This window comes from Thalassophryne amazonica, chromosome 5 (assembly GCF_902500255.1).
Source record: "Thalassophryne amazonica chromosome 5, fThaAma1.1, whole genome shotgun sequence".
NCBI classification, from domain to species: Eukaryota; Metazoa; Chordata; class Actinopteri; order Batrachoidiformes; family Batrachoididae; genus Thalassophryne; species Thalassophryne amazonica.
Window position 1 is genome coordinate 114,085,729 of NC_047107.1, and position 10,578 is coordinate 114,096,306.

The window sequence follows — 10,578 nt, forward strand, 5'->3', positions numbered from 1 at the left end:
GATTTGAAGTGGCCCATGCAGATACTGACAGGCTTTGCGCAGTGTCAGCTTGATCTTGAGGTTCCCTCGTATGTGCTCAAATCATTTCAGATGCTCTTTCGTTGCCATCAGAATATGTAAGTTGCGGTTAGATGGTCTTCAGACTGCTCATTGACCTCCGTCGGATAGGTGTCCCATCTTGACCGCACCCGGAGAATTATGAACAGATTTTGACAAACTGTGTCGACTTCCGCAGATGGCTGTCAGAACATTTTGGAACTGGAATCCAACACCTACAGATGTGTGCCAATTCATAAGTCTGACACCACTCAGCGTGATTCCGGCATTGTGTGATGGGGGTATTAACCTGTTCTGCTTGTTCTCCCCATGAGAAGAAAACTGTTGGTCTGGGACCCATCTAAAGTCTGGAAATGGTTCAAAGTGTCAGACTTTACAAAAGAAATCAAAAAAGTCCTTCAGCAGTTTAATTGTTTTATTCAGGAGAAGGAGTCAGTTATACAAACAGACTCATCATAATCTCTCACATCATAGAAGGCCGACAGAGAAGAAAGAGCAAAAAGTGAAGCTCTGCTCCCGGTTTTTAAGTTCGTGGTTTCCAAAGATGGAGACACACGTGTTGGTTTCTTAATGGTGAAGCATCATCAGTACACTCTGACATCATCGTTCTCGTTGCAAAGCTTCTTACATCATCAAATCAAAAGCAATGTTCAAACAGATTCATTGAAACTTTACTGTGTCTTCAAAAGATGACAGTCGAAATGTCTTCATTCAAAACATTTGAAGGATCATTTCAGAATCTCTATTCTGACATTAAAATACAAATATTTTAATTCATACTGAGGTACATCATTTTAAACACTTTCCGTGTTGTTAAAACACTTCAATTCAATTAAAATGATGACGATAAGAAGCAACATCTTACTGAACCAAAAAATCAGAATGTGAATAATTTCATCATTATTTCGTAGCAGTAAAAATTTGTATTTGACAAACCACATCAGACTTTATTAATTTCCAACCACAAATTAACATAAGATTTTCATATTTTTCTTCAATGTAGAGTCAAAACAACATATTTTTTCACTGGATAATGTGCCGTTTGAGGCAATATGTCAAAAGTTGATTTTTCGACAGCCTGCAGTGAGGAAATGTAAGAATGTAACTGTATGTGTGCTTTTATAAGAAGTCAGAATAAGTTACCACATCTGCATTTTGCTGAAACAAAGAAAGAAGATATTTTCCTTTTATTTTCCAGTTACTTTAACAGGCTTTTTTTAATGTGGGCTGCTGGTGCTTGAAACCTTTGGACAATCTTTCAAGTCACCTATGATGGTACATTGTTCTATGTTTGCGTGGGTTTCTGCTACCTGGGTCGTCCTATAGAACCCTTTGGTCGTTGTCTGAGTTTTCTTGCCACCGCGGTAGGTGCGGATCAAGGTTGCTGTGAAAGGGATGTCTGCTTTGTTCACCTGTGCAACCATACTGACAGTACAGGACTGTTTTGGTGGAACTGGCACTAACACAGAAACAGAGTACGACTGAGTCTCAGTCTTACTGGCTCCCTTAGTAAACTCCCTCGTTGCCATCATGCTAACCTCAAGTGATGCAGAGGAAACATCAGGAATCCCAGCTGTGACACTAGTTTTGACACCTAATGTGATTGCATTAGTGACATCCCACCTTTCCTCTGTCGAAATGTCTTTGGTGAGCGTAACTGTTTTTGTAACTTCGAGACAGTGCTGGTTTTTGGCGGTAGATCTGCGCATGACTTCTGGTTTACCCTCAATGACAGGAACCCCTTCAGTCTGGTATTTCACATCTTTCATGGTCTGTTCAATAATGTCTTTATTCACAGTCAGAGCCTGGTACGTCTTGGTCCAGGTCTCTGCACCGTTCCAAACATAATATAAGCAGCGGTTAGGAGGATATATTTTTCCGAGACCGTACGCACTCTTCCCTACAAACATCTTATTCCTACCACATGTACTGACTGCGTTGGCTGGCACTGAACCACCGTAACCGTCCTTCCACTCCAGACGCTCAAAGTTATCTCTGTTCACCAGGATATAGCAGTTGCCAGAGGATGACAATTCTCGTGATAAATAGGGGTAGTGGCACTTTGAATCCTTGGTGCTGTAGTAACCAGCTTGGCAAGCAGATTTGCAGACATACTCTGTGCGAGCCGGAGTCACGTAAGTGTTTCGAATTGAAACGGCTCCATCAGGCACAGATCCTTTACATTCCTCCCAGTGTAGGTTGGTCTCATCGTTGCTGGATCGAGCCACCCTTACTTTAAGATCTTTGGAGAGAAAGATACACAGACACACAGAACTACATTAAATCTCTTCATCTGCATTGACAAAAAAGACAAGATTTTGTAAATTTTGTAAACCAGAAAAATGATAATTGCTTAATATGAGAGAAAAGACCCCGTTCAAGCTACAGTCTGACCTCAAACCTTCACCAAAGGTGAGGAGGATCAAAATGATACAGTATCCTGAGTGTGTTCCTCTGCCAAGGCCCAGCAATCTAATTTAATCCTGCTCAGCTAACTCCAGCACAGATCATCAGTAGGATTCTCTTCATGTTCTGACTAATCCTGCTCTGCATTTATCATGACAGTGTTGTCATGTTTGTTGTAAGTAATGTGCATTATCCCAAACAAATAAAACATATATTAATACCAACAATATGTATCAAGAAAACATATTTTTACATTTTGCGTTGAAAGTGAATCAACAAAAATAAAATGGCTAAAATCAATGTTTAGCAGCATTTTTTCACTCTCTTTTGGAAAAGTGGCAATAATCTTGCGCAGTTAAACACTGGAACTCTGTCTGAAACACAACTTCTGGTGGTGAAAAATGAAGCCAACACAACTGTGCCAAAACCTGCAGTTCCTACAATGTTCACTTGAGGCTGGCTCCAAAAGTAAGACAGTCTGTTGTGTGGGCCGCTGAAGAGGAGGTACTGCTGGCCCACCACCACCAGAGGGCACCCTGCCTGGAGTGTTGGGCTCCAGGCACCAGAGGGCGCTGCCGCCTCACAGGAGCAGCCGGGGTGACAGCTGACACACATCACCTGTGACAGCTGTCACCACTCATCTGATCTGCATCGGTATATCAGCAAGACGTCATCTCCACCTCTTTGCCGAGATATCGTTCTACCTGAAAGGTAATATCCTCAGCCTGACTGCTTGATAGAAAGCCCTTTTTGTGATTTTTGTGAGTGATAACAGACTTTTTCTCCAACGAGAGGTGGAGGTAGCGTCCCTGCCGTGCAGATTGCTGGGTGCAGACGCACCCACGTTTAATTGTGTTTTTGTTCCTCGCCAGCAGTACCAGGTCCGACACGCGGAGGCAGTGGCCACCTGGGAGTTCGGGACTTGGCGGCTCCAGTATTCCCGGGGTCTGGTGGCGGAGGAAATCGTGTGGTTCCGGTTCTGCTTTGGACAGGCGTCTCCTATCTTCGAGCCTGCCCACACGACACCTTGTAATTTGACCTTTGATCTATTGTGTAATCTGTTGTGTTTGTTGTGCACGTTCGCAACAGTAAAGTGTTGTTATTTGACCTATTACATTGTCCGTTCATTTGCGCCCCCTGTTGTGGGTCCGTGTACTTACACTTTCCCAACACAGTCCCCATAGAATGCCATGTTGAAATGCAGCATAAATAACACTATGTAACAAATTTTTATTTTTGTTTTGTTCCTGGGTACACAGTGTGTTTTCCTAACCTGTTATGCCTTAAATAAATAGAAAATAGCTGTTATTCCACAGAAACTTTGCTTCTGTGATCAGGACAATTATATTTTGAAATTTGTCTGTTTTCAAGAATATTCTCGATTCACCTTCACTACTACTGAGTTTTCTAGAATATTCTTTAACTGCTAGAACTGTCCAGAAGTTTCCAGAATTATCTAGAAATTTCAAGAAACTTTTAGAACTTTCTAGAACATTAAAAAAAAATAAAATCAAAGTTTGTGCTGAATGTAGTCATTTTTCCATAGACTTTAGACATAAGCAATTGAAATGTAACACTTAGAAGCCAGGAACAAAAATTGTGTTACATAGTGATCAGTGGTGGGCACAGTTCTGCTAATCTGCTAACCGTTTATTATCAAAGGTTATGTTTTCATTATCAGAGTAGTTTTTCAGATAACTTTGAAAACCATTATCGGACTGACTATTTTCCAATATGTTTTGGTCCGATACTTTTTACAGTTGTAACATATTTTTGCAGATATGGTAAACAAAGCTGAAGTGTTACAAACATCTATGAAATCTAAAATCAGTTGAGTACTTATCTGTTGAATGTTTTGCAGTTGATGCACAGTTCTATCTTCCATAAACAGAGAAGAACTGCTTCTAAAAGAAACTGTTCTAATCCCTGCAGGCAAAGGTGAGCTGGTCACAGAAAAGGAAAAAGCTCATTTCTTTTGAGCCCATGCTGATATGCAGGCAATATCACCCAAGTCATCCAGAGGCATAGAGTTTTAACGTATGGTTAAAATTTTAACCAAACTAATTTTGGACAAGTTATTTAAATTAATGTCATGTCTGAAGTTTTATAAAGTAAAAATATCAGATATATGTTTTAGTTTTAAAGTAATGCACTAATTTTGAACATGTGGACATGCTGTGCCTAGCAGTGCATTATGGGTAATGTCAGTACATTCACGACAGAAGAAATGCATTTGAGACGCTCTGATCAGGCTCCACACAGACAACAGCACTAAACTCTTTGTATACTGTGCCTAAAACTCTCGTGAATATATTCTCTGGGTTTATAGAGTTGTTATTGTGTTTGTTTTATGTAAAAATGCCAAAAGAAGGTCAGGTTGCTTCTCATTATTTTCAAATGGAATCATTGCAATCGATTACTGTTTGCTATTTCGAGTCCTACTTATGTCAAACACTGTCGTCTTTGTTCCAGAGTAATATATATAAGATGTCTGAAATTCAGTTTGCATTTGTTAAATTCCACGCATCTTAAACGTAGCAGACATGGATTATCTGGAATTTTGTTTTGACAAGTTTTCACGGTCTCTACTGCTGTCTACTGGCCCGTAGTGTTCATGGCAGTATTCGCCCTAAAGCTGGGCAGGCACTGTACGGTATTTTCAATCATTGTACTTGGCTCCAGCTCACCTTTGATGTTACCAGAAGCGATCGTGGTATTAAAATTCAAAATCAGCTTGTTAGTAGTTGCAAGTGTACCAGAAACAATACTGGAAGTTATCGGTTATCTGTAGCTTCCGATAAATTTTTGGGTGGTTTATCGGTTTAGCTTTATAAAAGATAACTTTTCAGTTAGCTGATTATCTGTTATCGAAGCAAATTTTTTGGTTAGCTGTGCCCACCACTGGAAATAATTAGGGCTGTGATGACGCACTTCGTCCCAATACGATATGTGTCATGATGCCATTCTACAAGCATTTCAATTTGACATTCCGCTATATTGTGAAAACAAAATTAAATTACACACTTGTAAAGACAACATTCTATTTTTTAATGCACATCATGTTTTTTATTCTTCCCCCGCAGGATAACCATAGTGCATATTTGATAATTAAATAATTAAAATTCTTTTTGAATGGTGACGCGGAATCAGACTTTTTTAGTGAACAGTGACTGAACACATGGTGGAGGAGATGACTATGCACTATCTCTGGCAGATATACAGAATTTACTTTCTGGCATGGGAGAGTGAATTATTATAAATAGGGCTGAAATGATTATTCAAATAAGTCGAATAATTTGATTATAAAAAATGATCGAGGCAAATTCTGTGCCAGTCATTGCCAGTCCAGCTGTGGAGACATACAGATGTAGTTATGGAACCCCAAAGACATTGTGTGAGAGTTGCTGCCATCCAGCAACGTACCAATCAACTTGTCCAAGTCCAGGAATGACTTCCAGGACCTCATGGACAGCAGCTTCAGGGGGTGGGGGTGAGAGACCTGGCCCTATCTGTTGCTGGAGGAGGTGGGGTGGGAGATGGAGCCCTCTCTTCTGCATCAGCAGCAGCCTTCTGCCTCTTCCTCCCCTGCTTCTTTGATGTCGGTCATGTTGCTGTGGTGTTGGTGTGAATAGTGGTCCGAGTGCGCTTCTTTTATGAAAGCAATGCAGATGTTGCGTATGCACAATACAACCGCTGTTTCCGCAACACGTGCGCAATGCATTCTCAATACATCCGTAATATGTCTGTGATAATCGCAATGCGTCCGATCTGTTTCCTCAGTATATGCATTATACATCCGTGATTGTTCATTATATATTCGCTATATATTATTAATATATCTGTAATTCATACTGACATTTGTCATTTTTGGCCATGTTTGGCCAATTTTGTTGTGGACGACAACAAACGCCCGACTTTTGTTTACACAATTCATGCGCAGTTGATCCTCTCCTCAGTGGGACCGGGCCCTAACCAGCTCTCCTCTGTCTACAGAGAATAGAGCTGTCTGTCTGATTGGAAAAGTTTAACAGGTAGGTGCAAAATCTTTGACTTGAGTCGTCATAAATGTTTCTAACTGTTAAAGGTGCGTTTACACATAAGCAAGATGCGTTAAGAATGTCATTTTTCTGTCATTTGTGACACATTCCTGACATTCTTAATGTGACTTAACGCATCTGAATAGGTTTCTTAATAGTGCGGGTTGATGCGTGATATTCTTGATATTTGTGTTTTTGCCTGTCAAAAAATCGTAAATGAATGTCACACAGCACCCTCATTTCATCTCACGTTGTGGAGGTCGCAACTGAGCGTGTTGATCCGTCTTGATGACTAGTGATCCTTAATAGAACGTGACAACGTTCGTAGAGGTTCCTGTGATGGTTCTTGGAGCCCAAACTGTCACGCGTTATTCTGAAGTGACACGGAAACTGTCAAGTTTTGACACAACTTATAACGCGGCATCACATTTCACTGCACACCACGACGAATCAGTTTTCTGTCACGTGCACACAATTAAACTCAGCTCCACAGCGTTCAGTTTGATGCAGTATGCCGAAGAGGAGCAGTGACAGGAAGTCAGCCAAGTTCCATTACACAGTTCCTGCTGAAGCTGCTCAGGACGCTCCTGCAGGTGTTCCACCTGCTGTTGTAACCGATGAGCGGGAGAACGAGTCTGAGCCAGAGGAAACAGAGGAGCGAGAGGAGCCTCACTTGCAGCCAGACATCTCTGCACCTCCTCCAGTCTGGCGGAGGAAGAAGCGCGCGCACAATTAAACCCTGCGGCACCGCATTCAGTTTCATTGCTGACACCAACTCGGCTAAACGTCTCATTTCAGTGCTTTTCAGCGAGCTCCTGCAAGTGTTCCACCTGCTGCATGTGCCTGATGTTTGGGAAAACGCGCAAGACGAGTGCCTCATGAAGCCACACATCTGGCTCTGTCTGTCTCCTCCTCCTCCTCTCTGTGCCACTCCATGGCACAGAGCCCAACTATGCATGCACTCACAAAGTTCTTCTGAAAAACTGGAGCGATCTAAAGTGTTAGCAATATGGGTGTGTGTGTGGAGACAATTCACCTCGTTCACAACGTGACAGAATTTAATGATGCGCTGTTACTCGCAATAGCGCGCAACAACGCGGAACATTATTCTTGACCGTGCGTAATGGTTCCTGATAATTCTCCAGCAACACGTGCAATTAATCATAACATGTGGTAACAGGTTGCAACAGTTCCTGAGGACACCTGATGCCTCTGCCCCGAATCATCACATTTGTGATCAAAGGCCAAGAAAAGTGTACTTCGTGGCATTCGTGACTTGTTGTCGTTATGTGTAAATGCAGCATAAGCAATGCCTCCAAAAATATGTTAGTGACCTAAACATTATCAGATCTAAATTTATCGGAACCTAATTGGTCAGCTGATGTTTTTCAAAGTTATCTAAAAAGCTAGTCCGACAATGAAAACATTAGCTTTGATAATTAGCAGTTAGCAGATTCGCGGACCTGTGCCCACCACTGCCTAAATCTTCAACGACTGGATGAATAGTAAAGATTTGCATCTCAGGGTTGAGAACTCTGAAGTTAAATATGTGATGCATTTGCTTTTCTTATGGAATAAGATCTATGAAAAGATATCTACAGTTTTTTGTCAATAGGTAAGGAAAAAAATTGACCCATGGTATCAGCAGTTTGCCTGATGTGCAGAAGTCATGATGTCCCAGTTGAAAAACCTACAGTCAATCTCAGGGCCATGAAATGAAAATTGTGAAATCCGAGGAAAATTTGCAGGGGGTCGAGCCGGGGTCTAGGGCCCGTGGGGCCCCAGAAACCAAATTAAATTTATATCTAATGATGCATTTTCAGCATCTCCTGGAAGAAAAAAAAATCTCAATAGAAGTGCATATTTAAATGTGATCATAGATTCATTCTTTTATTTGAACTATCTATGATAATGTTGAAATAACAGAATATGACGTGGAAGTAGGACCTGGAATGATTTTCCTTTCAATTGTAAACCAAATTATGCATTAAGTCGGAACAATTAAACTACATGAAATTCATGAAGACTGAAAAGACTGTTAAAGCATTTCAAAAAGCACAGCTAAAGCTTGGAGAATATTTTTAAAATCAGGGTAAAATATCAATAACATACATTATAGTAAAAAAGTCACACATTGTGTAAATTCCTGTAAATCCACAGTGTCTTCTTCCCATAAAAAGTCGACATTAATAAAAACTAATTTACATTCTTGTGTAAATACATGTAAATCCATTGAAAGCCACAATGTTTTTTTTTTCCAATGAAAGAAAGTCTCCATTAATAATAATAAAAAAAGAGTCACATAATCTAAAATCCTGTTTCAACAGCACAATGTTGATTTTCCAGGGAGAGAACAATTCTTACTGTGTTTCCTGACGGCACAGTTTGCTTTTCCCGTTTATCTTTCAGATGCAAGTGACAATTCCATGGATTCTTGTCCTTAAACTTTTTCAAACCATGTTTCTCGCCATCTTCGCTCTGTCTGATGTCGCTCCGTGACACAGACATGCTACAAAATTCTTCTTTTAAAAACTTGAGAGGTCTAAACATTTGCGATGTCCACATGCTACGTTTAGCTTAAGCGTCTTGCAGGAGCCACACAGCCTCGCCATAGAAACCAACCAGTCCCTCTTTATGACAGCTGTCGTAACAGCTACGCTTTGAGTGGCATTTTTTTCTCCGCGAAGTTCCGCGGATCCGAGGACACGGATTTGTATCTGTAACACACAGATCAGTGTCCGGAATTCTAAAACTTGCACGATGTTGTAAAAAAAAGGAAAATGCTTTGCGATAGGCATTTTAAAAACAGTGACAAACACAATTACAGAGTACAACACTAACACCCCCCCCCCCCCCCCCATGATGAAATCCGTGGAATTCCTCGGATCCGCTAAGTTTTCACAGCCCTGCAATCTTAATTCAAAATATTTTGACCACTTTTGATGCAGCCAAGTCCGGGGTTATGAAAGATACCAAGTTTGTACCCGATGAAGATGTTGTGTGGGCCGCCAGAAGAGGAGGTACTGCTGGCCCACCACCAGAGGGCGCCCTGTCTGGAGTGCGGGCTCCAGGCACCAGAGGGCGCAGCCGCCTCACAGGAGCAGCCAGGGTGACAGCTGTCACGCATCACCTGCAACAGCTGTTACCAATCACCTGATCAGCAGGGGTACATCAGCAGGACGACGTCTCCACCTCTTTTCCGAGATATCGTTCTACCTGGAAGGTAACATTCTCAGCTGACCGTGAGATCTTTTCGACAGTAACCTTTTGTGACTTTTGTGCGTTATATAGCAGACTCTTTCCAACGAGAGGTGGAGGTAGTTTTCCTGCCGTGTGGATTGCTGGGTGTAAACGCGCCCACATTTAATTGTTTTTTTTTGTTCCTCGCCAGCAGTACCAGGTCCGACAAGCGGAGGCAGTGGCCACCTGGGAGTTCGGGACTTGGCGGCTCCAGTATTCCCGGGGTCTGGTGGCGGAGGAAGTCGTGTGGTTCCGGTTCTGCTTTGGACAGACGTCTTCTATCTTCGAGCCTGCCCACACGACACCTTCTATGATTTGACTTGTTGTCTATTGTTGTAATCTGGTGTGTTTGTTGTGCCCATTCACAACAGTAAAGTGTTGTTATTTGACTTCCTCCATTGTCCGTTCATTTGCGCCCCCAGTTGTGGGTCCGTGTACCTACACTTTCCCAACAGAAGAATTATTAATGATGGTAAATCAAATCAAACACCACTTCATACTTTACTGGTTCTCTGCTCTGAGAACATCTGTTTATCTTTACCTTTCTCTGCACTGGTCCAGGACAGAAGCAGCAGGGTCACGAGCAGCACTGACGGATTCATCTGGAAATTCAACAGGACAAATATATATATATACAGTGAGGAAAATAAATATTTGAACACCCTGCAATTTTGCAAGTTCTCCCACTTAGAAATCATGGAGGGGTCTGAAATTTTCATCTTAGGTGCATGTCCACTGTGAGAGACATAATCTAAAAAAATAAATAAAATAAAATAAAATCCTGAATTCACAATGTATGTTTTTTTTAATAATTTATTTGTATGTTACTGCTGCAAAT

At 41.4% G+C, this 10,578-nt stretch overlaps 1 protein-coding gene across 1 annotated transcript; it reads right to left on the reverse strand.

Moving 5' to 3' along the window:
- Nucleotides 1–1,081: 1,081 nt before the first annotated feature.
- On the reverse strand, nt 1,082–10,342 carry LOC117509868 (natterin-2-like). Its single transcript, XM_034169498.1, has 2 exons — nt 10,282–10,342; nt 1,082–2,299 (listed from the first exon to the last, which is right to left on the reverse strand). Exons 1-2 carry the CDS (start codon nt 10,340–10,342, stop codon nt 1,275–1,277), a joined length of 1,086 nt encoding a protein of 361 aa, XP_034025389.1. The 3' UTR covers nt 1,082–1,274.
- Between the last annotated feature and the right edge of the window lie 236 nt (nt 10,343–10,578).